The 26,424-nt window shown below is 36.3% G+C and overlaps 2 protein-coding genes and 4 long non-coding RNA genes across 6 annotated transcripts in view; 2 read left to right on the top strand and 4 right to left on the bottom strand.

Annotated features, from left to right (window-relative positions):
- LOC106911292 (uncharacterized) overlaps nucleotides 1–2,926 on the bottom strand; it is a 42,912-nt gene extending 39,986 nt beyond the window's left edge. The window contains exons 1-5 of the mRNA XM_088002578.1: nucleotides 2,155–2,926; nucleotides 1,725–1,848; nucleotides 977–1,113; nucleotides 730–899; nucleotides 19–214 (exon numbers count right to left, since the gene is read on the bottom strand). Of these exons, the coding sequence (XP_087858704.1) occupies nucleotides 19–214; nucleotides 730–899; nucleotides 977–1,113; nucleotides 1,725–1,848 (627 nt within the window). The 5' untranslated portion in view covers nucleotides 2,155–2,926. The remainder of the gene's footprint in view (nucleotides 1–18; nucleotides 215–729; nucleotides 900–976; nucleotides 1,114–1,724; nucleotides 1,849–2,154) is intronic.
- Nucleotides 2,927–4,288: 1,362 nt separating this feature from the next.
- On the bottom strand, nucleotides 4,289–5,441 carry LOC148152682 (uncharacterized). Its single transcript, XR_015761950.1, has 2 exons — nucleotides 5,064–5,441; nucleotides 4,289–4,826 (listed from the first exon to the last, which is right to left on the bottom strand). It is a non-coding gene; the product is annotated as an uncharacterized LOC148152682 (long non-coding RNA).
- Nucleotides 5,442–6,804: 1,363 nt separating this feature from the next.
- Nucleotides 6,805–7,878, bottom strand: LOC148152683 (uncharacterized). Its single transcript, XR_015761949.1, has 2 exons — nucleotides 7,577–7,878; nucleotides 6,805–7,339 (listed from the first exon to the last, which is right to left on the bottom strand). It is a non-coding gene; the product is annotated as an uncharacterized LOC148152683 (long non-coding RNA).
- A 3,739-nt stretch (nucleotides 7,879–11,617) lies between these two features.
- On the top strand, nucleotides 11,618–17,081 carry LOC148152684 (uncharacterized). The gene is made up of 4 exons (XR_015761958.1): nucleotides 11,618–12,071; nucleotides 16,357–16,527; nucleotides 16,628–16,922; nucleotides 17,001–17,081. It is a non-coding gene; the product is annotated as an uncharacterized LOC148152684 (long non-coding RNA).
- Nucleotides 17,082–17,994: 913 nt separating this feature from the next.
- LOC148152685 (uncharacterized) lies at nucleotides 17,995–22,344 on the bottom strand. Its single transcript, XR_015761959.1, has 2 exons — nucleotides 22,014–22,344; nucleotides 17,995–18,933 (listed from the first exon to the last, which is right to left on the bottom strand). It is a non-coding gene; the product is annotated as an uncharacterized LOC148152685 (long non-coding RNA).
- dtd2 (D-aminoacyl-tRNA deacylase 2) lies at nucleotides 18,929–26,008 on the top strand. The gene is made up of 3 exons (XM_014977085.2): nucleotides 18,929–19,602; nucleotides 24,133–24,202; nucleotides 24,305–26,008. The coding sequence occupies exons 1-3, from the start codon at nucleotides 19,495–19,497 to the stop codon at nucleotides 24,634–24,636; spliced, it is 510 nt and encodes a 169-aa protein (XP_014832571.1). The 5' UTR covers nucleotides 18,929–19,494; the 3' UTR covers nucleotides 24,637–26,008.
- The last annotated feature ends 416 nt before the right edge of the window (nucleotides 26,009–26,424 follow it).

Consider the following 26,424-nt stretch of genomic DNA (forward strand, 5'->3'; position numbering starts at 1 on the left):
CCAGCACCACATTGTCACCTCATTTCCATGGGCTGTTACAGGCAGTAAGGTTGGGGCAGCATCCGGAGACAGCACCAGCTGACCCTCCTCAGTGAGTGTAAAGCAGGACATTTCAAAGTGTCTGGAGCAGATGTAGGAGTTGGTGCGTAGCGAGGCTTCGTCCCTTTGAGCCACCTGCAGCCACTTCTTGCGCTGCTCCTCAACCTTAGGAAACCTGCAGGGCATAAAGGAGAGCACCATATTACCTCTACACAACTTTACTGAATTAAAAAAACAACACACAGCTTTGTGTACAGGGTTTATGGTTCTCTTTGATTTTTTGTCAACATTACACAAATGATGAATGATTTAAATACATCTCTCTGCCCAGTTTTCACAGCACATGGCCAGAGATTTCAAGGAGCAGAAAGAGTAAATGAGATTTGAAAACAAATGATGGTGTCTTCAGGGACGTGTTGCTGTGGAATATTGTTGTCATACAGCTCCAGTTTTCAGTCAGAGACCTCTTCAGATTCTTTGCAAGACTGGCTGCTACTGGAGATGATTTCTTCCCACAGGAACCACATCCACGGCAACTTTTTGAAGATTCTTGAATGCATTTAATATCCCTCTTTAGAAATTAAATTAACTGAATTGAAGTCTGATTATGATGGAGAACATTTAGCATTCTGTTAAATCAGGGAATGTAGTGATGAGAGAAGTATTTTGTTGTATTGTTAAAGGTCTGACCTGTGAAAGGAGAGCTCAGGGAAAGCGTAGCTGGAGGCATCGCAGCCATAAACCAGGCAGAACAGAACAGCTGGTTGGAAAGGAGGAGGTGGAGGGCGGCTGTGACAAACCGGGCAAGCTTTGACCCAGTTCTTCACAGTCTCCGTCACTCCAACCCAGTAGTACATCAGCTGGAAAAACACGAAGATAAGATCTGTTTTTAACACTTACTACAGTTTTAGATAAATGACACATAATTTCCACTCACCATAATTTCTCTCACTACCCGTTCTCGGCCGGCATGGTTGTTGTCGTCATGGTAACGTGTCAGAATCTCCCGAATCTCTTTTTCACTTCTGACGACACGAAGGAGACGGCCTCGATAAGGTCGCATCAAAAGGCCATCTGGAGGAGAGATTATTTTACAGCTGTAGTCCCAGCTAGTTTGGATGATTTAATTCTTTTTGACTTGTGGACAGAGGTGTATCATTTAAAATGTCCATTTATTATATCTTAAAATAGATGTAAAGAGCAGATAAAACAGAGATGCGTTGTGGGAGATCAAACCTAAGCAGTACATTATGAAAACTGGTGAGCAACTTAAAAACTTTCCCTAAATCAAGTCTGTGTTGAATCTTTAACACAATGCTAGTGATTGCAGTGTTTTATGTGAGTCACGTATTTGCCACAAAGAAACCCACAACAGACTGAATCAAAATCAAATAAAAAATATTTAACAGCTTAGCCTTCATCTTTTTAACAAATTTATAGCACCGTCAAATGGCTTAATCCGCATTCTGGTAAAAATGTTTCTGCTAATAATTGTTTGATGAATTTGAATTTAAACTAAAAAGAAATAACTTACCAAAGAGTTTGAACTAATCCAGTCAATCTAATTTGAGGTGTTATCTTAATACTGAAATAAATTGGGTAAATAGCTTCATTCATTGACTTTATTCACTTTTGAAGATGAATAGTTTCACTTTTGTCACCATTCCAAATACTTATTGGATTACCTTTGTAGATGAATCGTTTGCAGGCAGCTTTGATTCCCTTTTTTAAACTTTTAGATGAATTTTCTCCAAACTTTCCAGTCTGAAAAAATTGTTCCAATTTATCCAGAAACCCAAATGAAGGCATCTGTAAGAAAGGAGAGAGACAAGTGGGACTAGTTAAACATATTATAACTGCAAGGCAGGGGAGGTCCTAATGCCATGTAATTGGTTGACAAATATTAATATAACCCTATTTTCAAGAAAAATTCCACTATAGCTTACCATGTTTAAAATACTAATCAACAAAATGATAGTACCACTCATGGAGCACAGAACTAAAAGGTAAGTAGCTCAAATTTATGAGTCCATACTAGCTAGAGTTTCACTTGGCTAGTGTGCAGTGCCATTTTACATTCAAATATAGAAGTTTCCAACTGATGATCATTCCCACCTTAGAACGTCTTTCGTCCGGTCAACAACAAGCTTCATAACACCGAAAGCAACTTTAGATCAAATCCTAGCACGTATTTCAAAAAATTTCAGCCAAATCTTTTTCATGTAGAACAGTTTTCGCTCTCTTAATCGAAAAATACATCAGATCTCTCAAAAGTAACATATATTAATACTAAACAATGAATAATTTTAGCATTTGGTTCCGTGAAGACTTTAGGTAGCAACGGTGAACGTGTGACTTCCGGTAAGAACATTTTCAAAAGAAAAGTATTAGTGTCGGCGCTAGTATTTTCTTTTTTTTTTTGGTTTTGGTTTTGTTTGTCGTTTTTGTTTTGTTTTTTGTTTCTCTTAATCTGTTTCATTTACCTACTGTGATTTTTGTTGGTTTATTATTTTCGTATTGTCTTTTGTATCAGTGTCTCAGATGGGATGAACCGAAACTTTGAAACTTGTCAAGATGAGAAAAAGAGCATCCGGCTGCAAGCATCCTTCTCTGGCCACGCCACTCAAAGCACAGACATAATATAAGGATAGACCCTCATGCACCGCTCTCGCCTATTGTCGCCTACGAGATTTAGGGCGGCCATCTTGGAGCGGTACTCCACTCCACTCAGCGTTATGTGTTTAGCAGCACAATGACGTATCAGCGCATTTAATCGATCATAACACACTTTTTTGTTACTGGAAACCATATTCAAACATCTATCAAAGCAACATTTATAAACAATTGTATTATTTAAGTATGTTTTTAATACATAGTTCAGCATATTTAAATAGAGCTTTGGAGTTGACGTCACAGGATATGACGTTTTCGTTGCTCGGCGCCATGTCTGGGGTCCTCAGACCAAAACAAACTATTCAGAACACCGGTGTTTTCATTGTGTTACCAACCGCAGTAAAGTTGTTTTCAAGTTGGATACTGGATAAACCGAGCTCCACGGAGTAAGAGACGTTCAGCTCAAGGTTGATCCGATTTATGAACGCTAATTTCGGCCAGCTGTTCTTAAGTCTCTCCACAAGCGCTCGGAGTTTCACATTGCTGCTGTCAATTTCCGAACACTTCTGTGCATAAATGCTTTGTCTTGTGACCAACTGATACCAAAAAGTGGACATTCATGCTATTACACGAGGCACACTATCTTCTATTAAAATTTTAAGTCATATTCAATAATTTTAATATTAAATGTTTTCTTCAGTAGCTTCCAAATTGTGTCCCATTAACTCAATCTGCTTGAAATTGTTCTACTAGATTGTATAGATGAGGCACACTCACCTTTATTACATTTGAACACCTTTTATATATTTTTTAGCTATTTCTGCAGTCAAAATTTTTTATTTTTCTTAGCTTGTAGGTCATGTAACCTATTAACTCAAAATCTGTGTACAATTATTCTATTAAACTATAGATTAGGCATATTTTTATTCCATTTTGACCCCTTTTTTAACCAGAATTATATTTAAAAAAAAAGAAAATTCATAAAATGTATTACCTCAGATGATCATCACTTGTTACCCGTAATGTTCAATTGCATAAAATTCTAGGCCAGGATCTATGTCATTACATGTTCACTTACCTGAAATATGTTAAATACAACAAATATTTATCAAAGTGTGGTCTATTTCATAAAATTTGTCACCTTTATTGTTTAATTACACATTAAATGTTTAAAGATGGGCTCTTTCATCTGGTTTGTGTCATGATGTGGCGGTGGACACAAATGCAGCAGGCAGTGGACTTACTTTATGTGGATGTAGAAACAAGGCTGATCTAACAATAAGAACTAAGGAACACAGAGCAAGAGAAACTAGAAGATCTAAACAAAGAAATAACCCAACTAGAATGACACAGAAAGATACAGACTCAGACATGGAACAATAACTGAACCTATGGTGATCAAATTAAGAAATAAACATTACTAGAAACCCTGCAGGGAGGCTGAAATAAGAAATAACTAGAAGGATAAAATAGAATAGTCATTAAAGAAGGCTTGACATGGATTCAGACAAACAAGGAAAAGCAATAATATTATTCTAACTACACTAAATACCATGAACCACTTAAGTGAATAGAAACACAAAGTTTATAAAATGAAAAGCAAAACAAACCCAAAAACCCAGTGTCTTGACAGATGTCTGATTATATAATTGTTTACTTTAATCACATAAAATATTTATTTAAAAATATAATCTCATTACATGTATGTTTATTACCTGAATATTTAAATATCAAATTGTTACTTAAAATGTGATTCTTTTCTTCACGTTTACATGCAACTTGAAGTGCTTGAATCAAACGATTCATGAATGTTTAATACATTAAATTATTAAATGAGAGAACAGCCACTTCCAACTGTACACATATTTCAACACAAATGGTTCCTGTTCCTCTTCAGAGTCTGCAGCCTTGCTGAGCTCCTCTCCTGGGGTTCCTTCCTCCTCAGCCTCTCCAACTTGCTCCTCTTCTGTTGCCTCTGCTACTGTGTTTTCATTATTTATCTCTTCTGGGGTAAATAATGAAATCAGTCTCATTAACCTGTTGATGGTTTTGCTGTATCGCCTCTTTAATTGACGCGCCTGTTGGTCCGATGTTGTGGCGTTTACCTCAGTGACCCACATTCAGCACTGGAACCCAGTCAGGATTGAGCTCATCCATTTCATACGTCGGTTTGCCTTTAAGAGGACATATCAGAACACATCGCTATTAAAGCTGTACATTTGATAACACTAGTAAAATAGTTTACTTCACAATAATGTAATAACCTCGATGTCCACTGACAAAACTCGGACTATGCTACATAAACAATATTAGCCCGAGCTAAACAACAGAAACTGAACGTAAGAACACTCGGACAAAATCATAGAACAACATTATGACACAAAACCAACAAAGCAAATTTAGACACTCACCAGAAAGGAAATGTCTGGAGGAAACTTGTAGGTATCTGGGGATTTTGGAGAACGTGATATCAAGACGTGTCACCGCTGATACCAGGACATTCGTCTTCTTTTCGTTAGCACCGATAGCTTAGCCTCCTCACGTTGTTTCCAAGCAGGATAATAGTGAAACCAAAGTCCGTCTTATATCCTTTTACCGTTTCAGTCGTGTGATCGGACATTACAGACAATAACGTAGCAAGTTCGTACCATAGCTAAATTATTTTAAGTAACTTGGATTGAAAAAATCTGCGAGACTGTTTTTTTTTATACTGCGAGACTGTTGTCTATGGACCCCTAAGATGGCGCTGATACCCCTCCGACTAGAGCAGTGACGTCACGCTCCAAAGCTCTATAGAGCTTTGGAGTTGACGTCACAGGATATGACGTTTTCGTCGCTCGGCGCCATGTCTGGGGTCCACAGACCAAAACAAACTATTCAGAACACCGGTGTTTTCATTGTGTTACCAACCGCAGTAAAGTTGTTTTCAAGTTGGATACTGGATAAACCGAGCTCCACGGAGTAAGAGACGTTCAGCTCAAGGTTGATCCGATTTATGAACGCTAATTTCGGCCAGCTGTTCTTAAGTCTCTCCACAAGCGCTCGGAGTTTCACATTGCTGCTGTCAATTTCCGAACACTTCTGTGCATAAATGCTTTGTCTTGTGACCAACTGATACCAAAAAGTGGACATTCATGCTATTACACGAGGCACACTATCTTCTATTAAAATTTTAAGTCATATTCAATAATTTTAATATTAAATGTTTTCTTCAGTAGCTTCCAAATTGTGTCCCATTAACTCAATCTGCTTGAAATTGTTCTACTAGATTGTATAGATGAGGCACACTCACCTTTATTACATTTGAACACCTTTTATATATTTTTAGCTATTTCTGCAGTCAAAATGTTTTATTTTTCTTAGCTTGTAGGTCATGTAACCTATTAACTCAAAATCTGTGTACAATTATTCTATTAAACTATAGATTAGGCATATTTTTATTCCATTTTGACCCCTTTTTTAACCAGAATTATATTTAAAAAAAAAAAGAAAATTCATAAAATGTATTACCTCAGATGATCATCACTTGTTACCCGTAATGTTCAATTGCATAAAATTCTAGGCCAGGATCTATGTCATTACATGTTCACTTACCTGAAATATGTTAAATACAACAAATATTTATCAAAGTGTGGTCTATTTCATAAAATTTGTCACCTTTATTGCTTAATTACACATTAAATGTTTAAAGATGGGCTCTTTCATCTGGTTTGTGTCATGATGTGGCGGTGGACACAAATGCAGCAGGCAGTGGACTTACTTTATGTGGATGTAGAAACAAGGCTGATCTAACAATAAGAACTAAGGAACACAGAGCAAGAGAAACTAGAAGATCTAAACAAAGAAATAACCCAACTAGAATGACACAGAAAGATACAGACTCAGACATGGAACAATAACTGAACCTATGGTGATCAAATTAAGAAATAAACATTACTAGAAACCCTGCAGGGAGGCTGAAATAAGAAATAACTAGAAGGATAAAATAGAATAGTCATTAAAGAAGGCTTGACATGGACTCAGACAAACAAGGAAAAGCAATAATATTATTCTAACTACACTAAATACCATGAACCACTTAAGTGAATAGAAACACAAAGTTTATAAAATGAAAAGCAAAACAAACCCAAAAACCCAGTGTCTTGACAGATGTCTGATTATATAATTGTTTACTTTAATCACATAAAATATTTATTTAAAAATATAATCTCATTACATGTATGTTTATTACCTGAATATTTAAATATCAAATTGTTACTTAAAATGTGATTCTTTTCTTCACGTTTACATGCAACTTGAAGTGCTTGAATCAAACGATTCATGAATGTTTAATACATTAAATTATTAAATGAGAGAACAGCCACTTCCAACTGTACACATATTTCAACACAAATGGTTCCTGTTCCTCTTCAGAGTCTGCAGCCTTGCTGAGCTCCTCTCCTGGGGTTTCCTCCTCAGCCTCTCCAACTTGCTCCTCTTCTGTTGCCTCTGCTACTGTGTTTTCATTATTTATCTCTTCTGGGGTAAATAATGAAATCAGTCTCAGTAACCTGTTGATGGTTTTGCTGTATCGCCTCTTTAATTGACGCGCATGTCGGTCCGATGTTGTGGCGTTTACCTCAGTGACCCACATTCAGCGCTGGACCCCAGTCAGGATTGAGCTCATCCATTTCATACGTCGGTTTGCCTTTAAGAGGACATATCAGAACACATCGCTATTAAAGCTGTAAATTTGATAACACTAGTAAAATAGTTTACTTCACAATAATGTAATAACCTCGATGTCCACTGACAAAACTCGGACTATGCTACATAAACAATATTAGCCCGAGCTAAACAACAGAAACTGAACGTAAGAACACTCGGACAAAATCATAGAACAACATTATGACACAAAACCAACAAAGCAAATTTAGACACTCACCAGAAAGGAAATGTCTGGAGGAAACTTGTAGGTATCTGGGGATTTTGGAGAACGTGATATCAAGACGTGTCACCGCTGATACCAGGACATTCGTCTTCTTTTCGTTAGCACCGATAGCTTAGCCTCCTCACGTTGTTTCCAAGCAGGATAATAGTGAAACCAAAGTCCGTCTTATATCCTTTTACCGTTTCAGTCGTGTGATCGGACATTACAGACAATAACGTAGCAAGTTCGTACCATAGCTAAATTATTTTAAGTAACTTGGATTGAAAAAATCTGCGAGACTGTTTTTTTTTATACTGCGCCTCAGCTTCCGCGTTCGGGGTAAAGCGGCTCGATTGTTTCCGATCCAATACAAATATCATTTACATTAGGTGCTGCAGGGCTTGGCCAAGGTCTGTACATCGATCCGAAGCCCCAACAAGTCAGCTGGAGAAAGGTTTTAAGATGTTCGCCTCGTTATACATTCACTGACACGAAGGTGAGTTTTACTTAAACTTTGGGCTAACACATTAACCTTAGCTTATGCTAGTAGGCAATATTCTCGGACATTGTTCTTGTAAAATGTGCTATTTAAGTATCTAAACATTCTAACGGACAATGTATTTATCTTATTTTCAAGTATATTATGTGTGTTTATTGTCGTTACTGTCACAGACTAACGGGGAGGTTCCGGTTCGGGCTTTTTACTTCCGAAGCCTGACGGAGCTCAACAAGCCTCATAGCTTAACAGTAGCGCAGCTCTGGTGTCAGAGATCTGGTTCAGCTGTTCAGGTTCAAAGTTGCTGCTTTTAGAAAAATATGACCGTGTTGCTTCATGTCTCCGTGTTATTTCGTTTTATTACCTTTGCATATTTCTTGTGAAGAGCTCAGATATTACGGTGTTTACAGCAGTATGTTCAGGCGGATCAGTTGCTCGGCTTCTGGCTCTGGTCTGCTCTCTCGTTCCCATAAACTCTTTCAGGCTGAATATAGAAGTGATTCCATGGAAATAACTCAGGGAGGCTCCTTTATTTACCATCCGTGTCCCCGGTAGTTTTAGGCTGATCCGGAGTGAAGTGAAGGCTGCAAATTTTGCTGTGCGGCGTTAGCTGGTAGTGACAGATATTTACAAGCCATCTTCTTAATTCAGGATCGCTTGGAAATTAACGAAAACTTAAAAGCCCATTATATTAGGAAGACGACAACGTTCATAGTATTGCTGAAATACGACTTAGTCTTTTCTACCAGTCATGGTAACTGAAAGCGGAAAAAAGTGAGCCGCATTAGCTCCTGGAGATGTGACGTCAACGCCTTAGGTGCAAAGAGCCCATAGAATAGGAATGGAATATTCTGATACTGATGTATGATGAGCATATTACAGAGCACACAGCCATTCATAATTTATTTATTAAATTATTTAGTAATATCAATACATATTTATATAACTATACAAACACAAATAAATAAATAATGATTAATACTTATTGGATAGGAATATTTAAAACCATGTTTGGGATTCGTGAAACCTTTTTCTGATTTGTGAAACTTCAATAAATGTTGATTTCAGACGTTTTCTGAATCTTGGTCACATGAGAGCTACTCCAGCTCTAAAACTACAACACCTAGAGTCTTCAAACCTGGACTATATTATTCTGCTCCAATAGTAGAATATTTTAATCCAGGTTTGGGATTTGTGAAACCTTTATGTGATTTGTGAAACTTCACTAAAGATCAGATTACTATTCATACATGTTCCATGCGGGCTTTTTTCAAATTCAATTATAATTCAAAACCACTTTAATTAACCACTTTAACCAATGGTAAATTAAATGTTGTTGTAACTCATTAATTCTTCAACGAGTTATTGTCGATCACGCTGGCTGTTGGAAGGAAAGAACCTTTGCAGGGGTCTGTTAAGTGAAGTGAAGTTTCACAAATCAGAAAAGAGCTTCACAAATCCCAAACAAGGTTCTAAATATTCTGCTGTTAGAGCACAATAATCTAGGCCAAGTTTTAAGAGTCTATGAGTTGTATTTTAGGAACTGGAGCAGTTCTAGTCCAGATGCAAAAAATGGTGAAAATCGACCTTTATTGAAGTTTCACAAATCAGATAAAAGTTTCACAACTCCCAAACATGGTTCGAAATATTCTGTTCTTAGTTGAGAATAATCCAGTTGAAGTTTGGAGAGTCTAGCTGTCGTAGTTTTGGAAAGAGAGCAGCTCGCGTGTAACCAATATATATAAAAAAGTGGTGAAATCACCCTTTTTTAAAGTTTCACAAATCAGAGAAAAGTTTCACAAATACTAAACATGGTTTTAAATATCCAGCTTGAAGAGGAGAATAATCTCGCACAGGTTTGAAGAGTCTAGGAGTTGTATTTTTTTTTAATTAGAACAGTTCTAGTGTGATCCAGATGCCAAAAAATGGTGAAAATCGAACTTTATTGAGTTTTCACAAATCAGATAAAGGTTTCACAAATCCCAAACACGGTTTTAAATATTCTGCTATTAGAGCAGAATAATCTAGTCCAGGTTTGAAGTGTCTAGGTATAGTAGATTTTAAACTACAGTCGATTAATGATGCGGAAGGTAGTAAAAAATTAAGTGGAATAGCCCTTTAGCCATTGGAAGCTAGAAATGGAAACCAACTTCAGCGAGTGACGTAAACGTCATACGCTGTGACGTCAGCTCCAAAGCTCTATGATCCTAGCAGTGTCTGAACTGGTAACTTATTTAATATTGTAAATAAATCATATGTGGGGATTTATTGACCACAGCTTTATTTTTATAATACTATCATGAAAGATAAGAGTACCGTCTTTGTGCTGACAAGAAAACAACCTGCTGAATACTATTAATCAATCATTAATCATTTTTGTCTAGATTAATGTCAAGTTGTCAAAACAAAGACATTTTCAATAATGTCAACTTTGTATTAAATGTATCATGATTTACCGAATGACGCTTTATGACAACATTCATAAATATTCATGAAGATATATTCATGTTCATGACAGATGTTTATGACGGTGTCATGTCAGTCTTATTCACCCGCCTTCAAATAAAGTGTTATCGGCTGGGTTTATGTAGCATTTGATTTTTAACAAAATATTTATACCTGTATTTCATCAAAATAATCGTCGACTTTCGGCATTTATTTTGAATTATGTTGATCCTGTTTACAACTATGATTTTCATGTTCAAAAGCATTTTTTAATGTTCCATCTTATAGTATAATAACTGAACAAAATTGTTTATTTGACTTCAAAGATTAGAGTCAAGACTGCTTTACATTTAATTTATATGTTGACAATTTGTATAGTAAAATGCAATAAATTAGTTGTGATGTACAGAAGATAAACATTAGCAAACTCAAGAATATGTTGAGTTCTTAATATATAATAGTAAAGGTTAGTTATAAAAACTAGATGACATGTCAATTTATGGTCTTAAATTGCAAAATAAAGTCTGCAAATTGATTGTAGAATGGTTTCATTTTTACATCACTTTGCATGAGCTACTTTCAAACTAAGTGTTTTGTGTTCTACAACTACATTTCCTGTAGACTTAGAATTAAATTTTGTTGAAAATTATGTTAAGAATATATTAAATACATTAACTTTAATATATTTTACACTACAATTAACATATGGTATAGAACACAGACTTCAATGCTTTGGAGGACAAAAGTATTTGGAAAAGTCCAAGGTTTTTTTAAAAAAGTTTGTGAATAAATCACAAAAGACAGAGTAAAAAGAGGGAGAATTTCAGTTTTGGGTTAACAAAATATTGGTAAATTTGACATAAAAATTGTTAAATTATGGAAAATATTTTGATGGAAATTCTAAAAAAAAAAGTATATAAAAATACAGTAAATGTCATGGTAATTCTCTGCCAGGATATTTTCAGTGTTTTTTACAGAATTTCCGTCAGAAGTTTCCCGTAATTTAACAGTATTTTATTTCAATTTTTTCCATTAAAAAAACAAGGAAATGTCCTGGTAATTTTCTGTCAATACATTTTCTCATTTTTTCAACAGAATTATTCCATAATTTAACACTTTTTTCCCTTAATTTAAAATATACAAACTGTTAAATTATGGCCCACCACCACCACTTCAGGCGACATTTCCCATATTCTCAAACTCAAAGCTTGATATGTATGGAGCAACGTGACAGTTCATCTGACATACACTAAAAGCTGGATCATAACATTTTTAATAAGCATATTAAAACAGGACCCGTCTCAGAGTGCCGATCTCCAGCTAACGTTCAGGGCGAGAGGCGGACAGGTCGCCAGTCTGCCGCAGGGCAGCACAGAGACACACAACCATGCATACACACACCTATGGACAATTTAGACAATTCAGTAACCTGACAGTCATGTTTTTGGTCTGTGGGAGGAAACCGGAGTACCCAGAGAAAACCTACGCATGCACAGGGAGAAGATGCAAAGTCCATGCAGAAAGACCCAGGCTGGGAATTATCAGACCATCTATTGTGCTTTTGATCAAGTGAGTGTTTGAATTTCTACTTTATGTTAGATTTATGCCAGATGTAACGAGATGCACACCTTTTATTCAGAAGAACTCAGACGAACGGATTTAAGTTTTAAAGTCGTTTTATTTGAGATCACATATTAGAACTTTTCTTTGTCACCCCAGAACAAACGTCCTCTTCACAAAGCCCAAGTTTGGTCATTCTTGGAGAAAGAATAAAGAATATTGAGAGGGAGGCAGAGGAGGTGGAGGAGAACACTCGTATGTTTTCCAAAAAAAGTCAAAATAATAAACAGAATAAAAACTATTCTCTACTCCTAATCTCCCACAAACACACTCCCACATGCAAACATGTGAGTACAGAACACTGTAAACCTGAAAACTGAATATTTGTGAGTAAGAGACATAAAGAAAACCAGGTACAAATGTTTCAATGTGGCTCTAAATGTGCCAACAAAAAGCTTTGGGAACGGCCTAGCCAAAGTACAGTTTCTTTTAACATCCCCTAAACATGGCTATGTAAACTTTTTAGATTATCAAGTGAAGATTCTTTTGTTAACTTATAAAGTTTTAAGTGGGTTAGTCCCCCCTTTATCTTCGGGACCTTTTAAGTTTCCGGTCTGTGTCCAGGACTTTACGATCAAATAATCAGTTATTACTGACAGTTCCTTGGACTCGACTTAAGAGGAAAGGAGATCGAGCTTTTTCTGTTGCTGCTCCTGTTTTATGGAATAACTTACCTTTCCAGATTAGATCTGCCCACAGCCTGGATCATTTTAAATCACTTCTTAAAACTCATTTTTACTCTTTGGCATTTAATTGATGTATTGTTTTATACTGTTTTGTCATTTGTGTTGTCGTTCTTGTACAGCACTTTGGTGCAGTTTATACCTGTTTTAAAGTGCTATATAAATAAATTTGACATTGACATTGAAGCATTTTGAGCTTTGAGATGTAAAAATTAGAGGTACAAGAATTTACACTACATTATGTAGTTTGATGTAAATTGATTAAATAAAAGGTTCAATTTTAGTAATTTTAATGCAGCTCTGCTGTGATTTAAGCATTTGTTTGCTCCTGAATATAAAACCTAACTTTAATTGTGTTAAATATTTTCCATTGAAACCCAAACTGACAAGATTATTCTAGTGAATCATTATTTTTTATCACTGAGAGCAGCTTCACTGTTCACTGGAAACGTCCTGTTTTCATTCAAGATGCCCGTTCCATAATCAGCTTCTCTGCTTCTGTTTTACAAGTTTGAACTTAAATGAACTCTTACTAATGATGTTAGTATTTATTCCCATTACTAGTCAGATTAATTATTTTTATTTTAACAACCAATCAGAGGTGGAATCTGGGACAGAAACAATGTCACATTAGGCAGCCAATAATAAAAAAAGTTTTTTATTTTGTCAGGCAGAGATATAATGAATGGATCTACATACGACAATACATAGAAATATAACATGTGAATATTTACTGTAAACTAAATGAATTTAAAAGTAAAAAACCTAAACAAAAATATATAGATTATAAAAATCTAATAAATAAGTTGAAAGCATAAAAAAAAGTATTCAGTTTAAAGATGATCAACAAAGACGGAGATCAAACTGAACATATTCTAATAATAAAAGCTTTAATAAATAATAATAATATATATAAAAAAAACATATTTGAAGATTTTGGGACCTCCTACATAAAATTGGATTTAGATTTGGCAAGAGTTAAAGTCATGTTTAAAAGATTTGATTCAAGTAATTGAATGTGTGTGAGAGGACAGATCTGAGGCTCTAGATGGTGATGGCTGTTGGAAGGAAAGATCTTTTGCAGGGGTCTGTTAAGTGAAGTTTCACAAATCACAAACATGATTCTAAATATTATACTATTAGAGCAGAATTATTTAGTCCAAGTTTGAAGAGTCTAAATTTGGAATTACAGCAGTTCTCGTGTGACTGAGATAAAAAAAAAAAGTGGTGATATCGCACTTTTTGGAAGTTTCACAAATCAGAAAAAAGCTTCATTGAAATTGAAAATAATCTGATCCAGGTTTGAAGTGTCTAGGTGTTGTAGATTTGGAATTAGACCAATCCACATGTGATCCAGATGCAAAAAAAGTGGTAAAATCAACATTTGTTGAAGTTTCACAAATCGGATAAAAGTTTCACAAATCATAAACATGATTCTAAATATTCTACTATTAGAGCAGAATAATTTAGTTCAAGTTTGAAGAGTCTAGATCTTGTAATTTTGAAATTAGAGCAGCTCCTGTGTGATTGAGACCAAAAAATAGGGCAAAATTGCCCTTTTTTGAAGTTTCACAAATCAGAAAAAGGTTTCACAAATCCCAAATATGGTTCTAAATATTCTGTTCTTAGTTGAGAATAATCCAGTCGAGGTTTGGAGAGTCTAGGTGTCGTAGTTTTGGAAATAGAGCAGTTCTTGTGTGACCAAGATAAAAAAAAGTGGTGAAATCGCCCTTTTTTGAAGTTTCACAAATCACAAACTTGGTTTTAAATATTCTGCTATTAGAGCAGAATAATCTAGTCCAGGTTTGGAGAGTCTAGGAGTTGTGTTTATTAATTAGAGCAGTTCTAGTATGAAAGAGATGCCAAAAATGGTGAAAATCTAACTTTATTGAGTTTTCACAAATCAGAAAAAGGTTTCACAAATCACAAACAAGGTTTTAAATATTCAGCTTGAAGAAGAGAATAATCCAGTCCAAGTTTCAAGTGTATAGGTTTTTAAAGTAGAGTTGATTAAAGATGCGGAAAGTAATGAAAAATTAAATGGAATCGCCCTTTAGCTATTGGAAGCTGGAATTGGAAACCAACTTCAGCTTCGTAGCTGAGATTGAGTCCAAAATCCGATGTGAGATTCATCCGTGCTGCAGTGAATCCGTCTCTCTTTATAGATTTCTCCCTCTTCTTCCTCACATCGTGTCTTTAGGAAACTTTCAAAACAAAAACGGAAGATTTGGGATGTATCTTACTATTATTTATATTATTTATATCTTACATATAAATAGACAAGACTATTCTTGACCACCTGTGTAAACTTTGCTGGTGAATGTTATAACACATAATATAAGTTTTATAATATGTGTTATATTGTTTCATTTCTAATATAGGCTCTTGTGTCAGATAATCTAAGTCAATGTTAGAGAATAATTGTTTTTTTTAGATTTACGGAATCTCAGTTAGCCTTCATAGCGGGGCTGAACCCGTATTACACCAAGCACTGTAGCTAACATTAGCTGGTATCTCGCCGGTGGACATAAATACAGTAAAGTAATATTCTAATCACAAATAATAATATGTCCATCTTGTGAAATGTTGTCTGTGGAGCCCTCACATCAATAATCCATCGATCAGAACAACAATATCCCTCAGTGCTGAGGCATCTTCTGCTGTTTTGATTGAGCAAAGTAGGAGGGTATACCGCTCCAAGATGGCCGCCGTATTTCCTGCGCTGGAGCTGCCAATGCGGGGTCTACTCTTATATTATGTCTATGACTCAAAGGCCCGGTCAGAATACTCACACTGCACCCTACGCCCCTCTATGAAGTATGGACTCAGGGCACAGAAGGGTTCAAGTGCTTGAGTGCAATTCTCAAAAAAAATTGAGAATTGGGACAGTAGCCCTCGGTGTCATAAATTCGACATCCAGAATAGCGAGGCTTCTCACTGTTTACGCATTTGTGTTTCTAAAAAAATGTAATAATCTATTTTAAATGTATAGTATCTACCTTTAGTATGTTTGAAGTATCTGTGTTGTCAGTGGGGTTTTATACTTTTAAATGTTGGAATAAATTCTGAAAATGCATGACGTGGAGCTCTGATTGTTAACTCTGTGTGGCTTTTGTTTCCATGCATGGAATCATTGAATCCGGCAGCACAAGAGAATATAACGAGCCAGAAGTGAATGATTTTTTTATTCTCTTAATAATAGAAAGGAGGTATGTTTGGAGCAGCCTGATCATTTTCTTATGGCTACATCCTCTGCTGATGTGGCTTCCCATACATAAACTTCAGTCAACTTCCTCTGAGGTGTCAACTTGATGATTCACTCTGACAATATACAAGTTTCTTTCATTGTTCTGTGTGGACTGATTACCTCACATTATATTCCATACTCAGTTTATTTTTCTCCAAGCAATTTACTGAGGCCTTCTGAAGACTTAACTTTGAGGTGATTCAATATGGACTATTGCTTATTACTTTAGTCATGGGGGTGTTAGAAGATAAAGATAAAAAAGAGCAATATATATTGTTTATGTTAGGTTCTGGGTTTTTTTTAGGTGGTCCTTTGGTTTGCTGAGTTATCTCCCCACTAGATGGAGTCCGAGAGGTGGCGGGCTGTGGTTTCATTGATGATGTCATCCTCTCACCGGAGGCTGATCATCTAATTGACGGCAGCATAAGAAGGGTGGAACGCCGGTACTTCGACGCCAGAGTGTCAACCTTAGATGGTACCTCCAGCCCCTCAGAGTTTTGCTCTGAGTTTTCCCTCTTTCTTGAGATCTGCCTGTTGTTGTGTTGTGCTTCATTGTGGGTTTTTGTTCTCCTCAGGATCCTTCCACATCTGGTTGCCTGACCACTGGTTTTTCCCACGACGTCATGGGATCTTGCCCCATAGATGCCTGAAAGCCAAACCTCACCTGTTACTGTAAGATTCTGCCAGCCATTCAGAAGTCTCCGACCGGCCGTTCCACCTAAACTCAGCCGCTTTCAAGGACAAGCCTCCCTGTCCGCCCTCCAACGCCACTCTCCGAACCACCAAGCTCCACTGAGAAGCAAATCTATAGGTTAGAAAGAACTCCAGGACCAACCAACCCCCTCCAACCCGTTCGGACGCACTGAGCCAGTAAGTTTACCTAATTCTCATTCGCAACCTCCCGTTTCCCAGTCACCTGAACTCACCACGCTTCTCTTATCTTCTCAGTGCACCGAGAGCAGCCGAGCAGTTTTCTGGACCAGCTTTACTTTAATTGTTGCTTGCTGTAAATAAAACTTTTAATTTTTACATCCGTCTCTTTGGTGTTCATGCATGTGGGTGAAATCCGTTAAACCCATCATGACAGTTTACTGTTTTGTAGCTGTAAAATAAGTTAAGTCTTTTATTTCCCCCTTATTTTAGAGATTGTTTAACACTAAGTCTTAGTGCTTTCATTTATTAAGGAACAGTGATTTGCCCTTACATTTCTCTAGTACTTCTAGTTCTCTAATTTCTCTACGTTTTATAGTACTTGTTCTTTGTACTTTTGTTACACTATCATTTTCTGTCTTTTCTCTTAATGCCAGGGGTTTGAGACAGAATATAAAACGCAAAGCTTTATTTTTATTTGCAAAGCAGCAAAAACCTGATTTTCCTTTTTTCCAGGAGACGCACTCTGTTAAGGACGATGTACAGTTATGGAAAGCTCAATGGGGCAATGACATTTGGTTTTCACATGGCTCAGAAAGAGCTGCTGGTACTGCTGTTCTGGTATTACACTCTGAGGGTGATCCCAAAGGTTATTTTTTAATTATTGATGTCGGTGAGACTGTAATCTTGCTAGTCAATTTATATGGATATAATTTAAAATGTGATAATGATAATTGCTTACACAGAAAATCCAGGAGGCCCAAATTAACTCTGTCAGATTTGATTTCAACACTTTTAGTGTCTATATGGGTCCACACCAGAAAATGTTAATTTAACTCTTTTTGGAGAGTTAGTACATTAACTCTTATAAAGTGTCAAATATCAAATCTGTTGGAGTTAATAATTTAACACTTACTAACACTAATTCAGTGTTAGATCTTAATATTAACTCTCACAGAGTGGTTTTTTTTTTACTTCATAAGTTATTTGTAATTAATTTTAAATAGGTATTTTATTGTTTTGAACTTTTAAAAATTATTTGGAAAATAAATATTTAATAAACAGGCAATGATTTTCTCAAATGCATTTATTTCAAAACGTGCACCATAATTACAAAACATATTACAACAGGGGTCCCCAAACTACGGCCCGCGGGCCACGTCATTTGGTCCGGCCCCCTGAACAATGCCGGATCCGGCCCGCCTGCTCATACCAGAGAGCATTCAGTGTTTTTTTGTTTCATATATTGTATTTTCCGGTTTATATGTGGATTTTTCTTCAACCACCAGGGGGCTTTTGAGCAAATGTGAAACTTACTTTCTCTCAATGGAATATATACTCGTCAGCCCCAGTCACCGTTTCACTCACGGTTTTTTCCATTTGCATTCTGGGTAAAAATCTACCTAAAAGCGCGAATGTGTCGTCGTCGTCCCCCCTCCCCCCCCGCTCGACAGTTTCAGATACAGAAACCCCCCCCCGACAAGAATTTTCTAAGGTTTTTTTCTGCAAAAACTAAGACCGGCCCCCGACCACAGAAAGGAACAGCTATGTGGCCCTCGCAGGAAAAAGTTTGGGGACCCCTGTATTACAACGTGGAATAATGTGCATGTTTCACATGTCGCTTTCATTCACATATTCCTTATCAAACGGTCTGACATATCAGCTGTGTAATACAAAATGCAGTATGCTTAATACATTTTTTTTCAATACAATATGCATGAAATTGTTCAAAGTACGAGGTGGAAAAAGTAAAGCAAGCAGTTCATGTAATATGATAGAGTACATTTTCTTTTAACAGGTAGATTACTGGATATTACAGTACATAACAGACCAACCTGATAATCAGATCCATCATTTCTGACCCAGTTTATGTTTCTGATGATAAGAGACAGATCCTCTCTGCACTCCACCAGAGAGATGTCCACTCACTAACAGATTGTCTTCAGGTTGTTGAGCTGTTCGTGAAGTTTGGCCGGAGACACCAACATGCTCCTCTACTGCGTCAGATCGTCTTCAGTATTAGGTGGGTTGATGAAATAAATGGAAGGCATTCATATGGGATACAAAATACAATTGTTATAAGGATTAGAGGAATAAACAGGAGGGAGGAGATAACTATAAATAGTACCGGGCACAGTTTTTTAAATGGAACTCTTTTTAAGATGGGGAAACATCTTACTGGTTTATGTAGTTGGTGTGATAGGAACGATGGAACATGTTTTGTTAGCTGTAGGAAATATGTGAATCAAAGAAGATTACTGAATATGGAAATGAGTTTTAAAAGAGAATTGAAATTTGAGAATGTGGTTGCTCAGTTAAATAGTAATGAAGGAAAAGGGAAGCTACTTTGTTTTTAAAAAAATACCGGGCTCATTAGGAGAATCTGAGGAATAAGTATTAGGATCCAACAGATGGCAGTAGTGCAACAATGATGGATGTAAGCTGCCGTTAAAAATCTAACGCGGAAGAAGAAGAAGAAGAAGCAGCAGCAGCAGCAGCAGCAGCAGCAGCAGCAGCAGCGTGTGCCCTCAGTTTTCTACTCTGAGATCTGACAAGTAAAGAAAAGTGAAAAATGGCAGAAAAAGTTGGCGGACTGGTTCGGACGGTGCTGCAGCAGTGTTTACACGCTAGACTGCAGGTTCAAGAAGCGGATGAACAGCTGGAGGCTCAATACGTCCAGGTACAAATATCACGAAGCAATATTTAGATGTAAGGGGAAGAAATCCTAATATTTACCTAAAGAAAACGTTAGACGGATTTTCATTGAAACGGTAAATAATTACAGACGTTTTCCAATAGATAAAGAACTGATATCCAGTCAGGATTGTAGAAGCACTCTAAACAATGTTGAATAAATAATGTGACAGCAGCAGTTATGTAAAAATATAAAAACATGCTCAATAAATAGTGTGTATGTATATATATATATATATATATATATATATATATATATATATATATATATATATCAAAGTGGGGAACACCCCCAAAGGTGGTGGAGAATGACCGAGCTAAGATCCTGTGGGACTTCCAGATCCAGACAGACAAGATGGTAATGGCGAACCAACCGGACATTGTGGTGGTGGATAAACAACAGAGGAAAGCCGTTGTGGTGGATGTAGCAATACCAAGTGACTACAATATCAGGAAAAAGGAGAAACTGGAGAAATACCAGGGCCTCAGAGAGGAACTGGAGAAGGCCTGGAAGGTGAAGACCACAGTGGTGCCTGTGGTCATCGGGGCCCTCGGGGCAGTCACCCCCAAACTGGAGCAGTGGCTCAAACAGATCCCAGGAACAACATCAGACATCTCAGTCCAGAAATGTGCAGTTCTAGGCACAGCCAAGATACTGGAGGAGAACCTCAAGCTCCCAGGCCTCTGGTAGAGGACCCGAGCTCAGAGGATGAAAGAGACCACCCACGGAGGGTGAGAAGGGAATTTTTATATATATATATATATATATATATATATATATATATATATATATATATATATATATATATGGATTAATTATTGAGATACTACCAGTTGTATATAACTTAATTTTAGGTATTTTATTGTAAAATCAATAAGCTGATAAACATGTCATTGTCTAACATTAGCTACATATTTCTCTTACCCTTTTTTTCAGGAAAAAAATATTTGTATAACATATAAATTTTGCTATGGAGAGCATAGACAATGTGTGAAAAAATGCAACAGACTAAATTAGTTTTATTTTATTACATAAACTGCCTTAATACCCAAACACTTCACATGAGAACTCCTCGGCCGGAAAACATGAAAATATATATATATGTGTGTGTGTGTGTATGTGTGTGTGTGTGTGTGTGTGTGTGTGTGCATATACAAATATATATTAAAAAATATATATTATTCGGTATTATAAATATTTTTATAATTAATTATAAATAATTAAATAATTATTTATCATAATTTAATTATAAATATTTAAATAATCATTTATTTATTACAGTTATATTATTTATAACAGTTATTTATGGACTGTGTTATAAATAATATATTTATATTATTTATAGCACAGTTGTGTTATAAATAATAGCAGTCCCACATCACTAGCCAGATAAATCACTGTTTTTGTTTGAATTTCAACTTTTACATTACATTAAGTCTTTAGAAGGTTTAGTAAACATATAGAAAACCTACAGACCCAACAGGCATGATATGCATTCTGCTCATTCTGTGAAACTGAATCATTTACTGAAAGGAGTGTGTTCCAAAAAACAGAAGTGCTGAGTTCAATTAGTGAGGTCATTGGTTTTGTGAAAAAAAAACAGGTGTTAAATAGGTGACCCTTATTTAAGGATGAAAGTAACTGATGCTGCTGGTTGTGCATTTGTTCTTGAAAAACAGAGTAACGTGTGTCTGTTCAGGAGAAGAGCGTTCTTTGATCAAAAACTTAACAAAAGAGGGAAAAACCTATAAAGAAGTGTAGAAAATGATTCAGCTAAAATGGTATCAAATGCTTTAAAATGGCGGCCAAAACCAGAAAGTTGAGGAAGAAAAAGAAAAACAACTATTCCAATGAATCGGAGAATAACAAGCTACCAGCAAGAAGCCCCCGCAAAGTCATTGTTAAAAAATGTTGTGCTGAAGCAGCTACAGTTTTCCAAAGAATATATTGACTGGCCTAAAAAGAATTGGCGTAATATTTTGTGGACTGATGAAAGTAAAATTGTTCTTTTTGGTTCTAAGGGCCACAGACAGTTTGTCAGACATCCTGCAAACTCTGAATTCAAGCCACAGTACACACTGAAGACGATAAAGCATGGTGGTTGAAGCATCATGATATGGGGAAGTTTCTCATACTATGGTGTTGGTCCCATTTATCACATACTAGAGATTCATGGACCAGTTTGACTTCACCAGAATACTGGAAGAAGTCATATTGCTGTATGCTGAAGAGGAAATGTCCTTGAAATGGATGTTTCAACAAGACAATGACCCCAAACACACCAGCAATCAAGCAAAGTCATCAGACAAACAGAATTCAAGTAATGGCGTGGCCAGCACAATCCCCGGACCTTAATCCCATAGAAAACTTGTGGACTGAGATTAAAAAAAAATCACCTCCTCAGTATGCAGTCCAGTTCTCCAGAGTCCTGCTAATCACCTGATTCAGGTGTGTTGAAGCAGAGAAGGATGAAAAAGATTCATGACACCGGCCCTCAAATCCTGGAATTGGAGACCCCTGGACTAAGTCTGTTGAGTCTTCCTGTATGACAGTGTGACAAATGTTCATAATTTTCAGAAATATAAATGAAAGCCTCTACTGTAGATGTTATCTTTATCATCTCTGTTACTGTGATGACACTACAACTGACTGAAGTTCAATATAATTATGCATAAACACTCAAGCACTCAAATTTACCTTGGTTTATAATATACATACATATAGTCAAATTTGTACTTTACAGAGCAAATGTTGCACTAAAGTAATGCTGTGACAAGATATATTCCAATAATGAAACAATGTTCACATATTATGATCTTGTCTATTTGGAAAAAGCACGTTTAGCTCATCTTAGTATAAGAACACCATATTATCCCACCGGTCACAATTGTGATCGATCATAAAACACACTTTTTCATATATTTTTCCACAACTTTTAAAATTATTTATCCTTGATTAGTTCAAAGGGCTGTCAATGACATCTGATTTTAATATTTTCATGTCTGGGAAAAATCTGGGATTAAATGGGTTAAAATACAATTTAATTGAAGAATTTTGAGGTTTACTCACCTTTTTAAACACACTGCTATTATTATGAACATAACTATAAAGCGAGTACACCTCTCATATTTCTGCAGATATTTAAGTATATCTTTTCATAGGACAACACTGACAAAATGACACTTTCACACAATGAAAAGCAGTCTGTGTGCAGCTTATATAACAGTGTAAATGTATTCTTCCCTCAAAATAACTCTATATACAGCTATTAATGTCTACCGGCAACATTTACATTGGTCTCGAGGTGGTTTAGAAGTATTTCTGATTCCTCAGTTTGACTGTTTTAGGTAACGTACTTCTAGTGATGTACAGAGCGCCGTTGACCAGTTTCACTTTAGAGAAGTTAAAGAGTTTCTCATCTGTATAAAAGTGGTTGTCTAACTAGATCTCTTGTGTGTAGGTTGGCCTGCTATTGTTTCAGCTTTAGTTTTTGTTTTAGTTTTTGATTTGTTTCAGCGTCGTTTTAGTTTACTTATTTTTGGATAGTTATTGTTAATTAAAAGAACCTTCTTTTTTTGGTTTTGTTTAGGGAAGGGGAGTTTCTATGGTCCAGCCCTCTGGCTTGTTTTAAACAGGGCGTGCTGTCCCTGGGTCATGTAGAGTGAAGAGACCAGTGGAAGGGGAGTTTTTTTCTTTCCTTTGCTGTATTCACCAGGGATTTTTGTGCGTGTGTTTTTGTTGGGGAACACTTGGGTGCATTTAGTTGTATTTGTGTTTTCTTTATTATTCGTCCCCCAAGCAGTCTAATTTTGTGAATTCAATAAACAGTTTGTAATCTGCAGCAGTGCCTCTGTCAATTTTCACAAATTTATCTGTGCTCATTTTATATATAGCTATATATATGTATATGTGTGTGTGTGTGTGTGTGTATTATAAACTGTCTCTTCTTATTTGTATCAGATGAAGCTTTAGACATATCAGTGTTGTATATTCCGAACTTTGATCACAGGTTTTTAAAGGAAAGTTGGATCACTGTCCCTGGTGTTAACTATGCTACCATGTTGAAGCTCAGTCACATGATCCCTCCTCCATGTGCTTTTACCGAGTGGTGGTCACGGCTTGCTCGGAATAACTGAAGACCATTGATCAGGAAGGCTGAGTCTGGCATGATGTTAAGTCAGGTTTCCGTTAGGCAAAGAACGGCACAGTTCTTCATCTCTGTGCTCATTTGTAACAAATCTGTTTCTATTTGACCACTGCTCCTCGCACTCTGCTGTCCATTCTCCATTGTCCTCAGGAGCCTGAAATCCTACCATGTGTGGATTTCAGTCTCTGTGGTATATTAACAGTGGGATTGTCTCCCATGGCAGTACTCAGCTGTACTTCAGCTGAAAAATTGGCACTGAACTTGTGCCCAAAGCGGCCTGGAGTGCGAGATGCCACTGCACCTCTGTGTGCCACCATAGAAACATCTGAATATTATCAAACATCTGAATTACTCTGGCTAATTTTCAGATCAACAGAGGAATGGTGATCTACATCTGCTTCTTCAAGGGAGCCACAGACGACATCCTGCCTAAAATGGGTTAGTTTGCTTTTCTTTTTTTTTCTTTTTTTAAACCAAATTTGAACCTTTAAGAAATGTAAACGTCTCTATAAATCCCATGTTCTTCCTCCTCCTGTCAAGTGTCCACGCTGCTGAACCTGCGGTTGTGTGAGCTGCCTTCTGGAAAGAGGGTTTCAGTGTTGGAGCTTCCTGGTAGCCTGCTGATCGTCCCTCAGGCCACGCTGGGTGGAAAAGCCAAAGGGAAAGGCATGCAGTACCACAATAACATCAGCAAAGAGGATGGACTGAAGCTTTACAGTTCCTTCATCTCGCTGTGTGAGAAAGAACTGATGGCTGCTGCTGGAGAGACTGGCAGGGAAGCAGAGGTGACTGTGAGACATGGAACATATGGACAGAGACAGGTGCTTCAGCTGGACACTAACGGGCCCTACACACATCTCATGGACTTTTGATATGTTCTATTTTACGTGACTGACGGAGATGGTGTGACGTTCATAGAAATGGAACTCTTGTGTGGTCATAAAAAAATTATAAGAATTGTTTGACTTGAAACTTCTTTATGTTTAAATTACGTTATTCTACTTTGCTAAAGTTGGATATAAACTGATTTTTTAAAATAAAAAAATGTATTAACTGACAATATGAAAATGATAAGTGTTCACTTATTGCTAAAACAAAAAAGCAGTTTGATTAATTCAGAATCTTTTTTTATTATTATTAGATCATAAATGCCTATTTACATCCCTAATAGGCTAGATAAATTTAATAAAATGCATCTATATTAATGTAACTAAATATAAGTTCACCTTTTGCACATTTTGGATACTAGATAAAAAGTTTTAAAAATGTTTTAACACTTTCAGGTTAACATTGTGCATAAGAAATTGTTCTTAATGTTTGGCTTGGTGAACTAAAGGTTTAGCTAACTAACTAAAGTTAGTTAGCTAGTTACTAACTAACTTAGTTACAGATGACAACCAAATGTTCATGTGGTAATTTGTGCATGAGAACTAAGAACAGGCTTGATATGTTTATCTAACATACAGAAATGCAGGGTAAGACGTACCTCACAGTTCATGGAGAAAATGTGTTTTTCTGTAGAGACTTGACTCTGAAGTGGTCTACAGAACCTTGAAGGGTTTTGTAGGGTTTGCAGTTGAATGTGATTATTACTATTATTACTGTTGAGTCTTAAGTTGTTCACACTTTGGTTTAACATGATCAAAATGGGGGTGCTTTAAAGATTGCAGTATTTTTTTTTTCTAGACAGCAACAACTACACACACTGAAGCATGTTTAACAAAACCCTACAACAAATCATAAGTGCAATTATCCTATTTTCGCTTGTTGAGCCATGTTTGTCTGTTTTGTTTGAAATTAAAAGTTATTGATTTTTAATAATAACTTAATAGCTGCAAAAACAAGCAACTTGTTTTTGCAGCTCCACTTCCTGTGTTGCCCCAAACTCTCCAACTTTAAAGTCCTGCCTCCAGACCAGTTTGCAGTTTGACTTCCTCCTCTCTCTCCAGTGTGGCTGTGTTCACGTCTTCCACACAAATTGATGCATTTGTTACAAACTGCAGATTCCATTGCTTTGTAAGTTTGTCATCTGATAGCAACATTGTTTTATGTCTGAAACTTCTGGTTGATTAATTGTTTGAACTTTTGTACCGATATAAAAAATATCATAACTGACCATCCTACATGAAAATCCTATGTTATATATAAGTTTCATATATGGGGGACAATAAATAAGGCATGTATGTTGCCAAAAAATGCATCCCTGTGCTAACTTTGAGAAATAAAGAGTTAAGAGTGAAATAACTTTTTCTACATAATTAGAGTAGTTCTAAGAACTACTGGTATAAGTTTTATATCAATAGGATAATATTTGGGGAAAATAGAGAGGGGATGCATATTTTGGGATGCTGGAAACCCATATTGCCAAAAAATGCAACCCTGTGCTAAATTGAAGAATTAGAGTTAAGACTGAAATAACTTTTTCTACATAACCAGAGTAGTTCCATGATCTGCTGGTAGAAGTTTTAAATCAATAGGACAATATTTGAGGAGAATATAGGGGGCATGCATATTTTGGCAGGCTGGAAAAGCAAATTGCCAAAAAATGCATCCCTGTGCTAACTTGGAGAAATAAAGAGCTGAAAGGATTTCACCTTTTCTACGTAATGACACTTGTTCTCTGAGCTAATGCTATCATTTTTATATCAACAGGATGGATG

This window comes from Poecilia mexicana, unplaced genomic scaffold (assembly GCF_051168715.1).
Source record: "Poecilia mexicana isolate PSO_F unplaced genomic scaffold, ASM5116871v1 scaffold_22, whole genome shotgun sequence".
NCBI lineage: Eukaryota > Metazoa > Chordata > Actinopteri > Cyprinodontiformes > Poeciliidae > Poecilia > Poecilia mexicana.

Coding starts and splice junctions, on each gene's coding strand:
- dtd2 (XM_014977085.2), top strand. CDS start 19,495: ATGGCAGAAAAAGTTGGCGGACTGGTTCGGACGGTGCTGCAGCAGTGT. Junction 19,603..24,132: donor TGGAGGCTCAATACGTCCAG/GTACAAATATCA, acceptor GCTAATTTTCAG/ATCAACAGAGGAATGGTGAT. Junction 24,203..24,304: donor CGACATCCTGCCTAAAATGG/GTTAGTTTGCTT, acceptor CCTCCTGTCAAG/TGTCCACGCTGCTGAACCTG.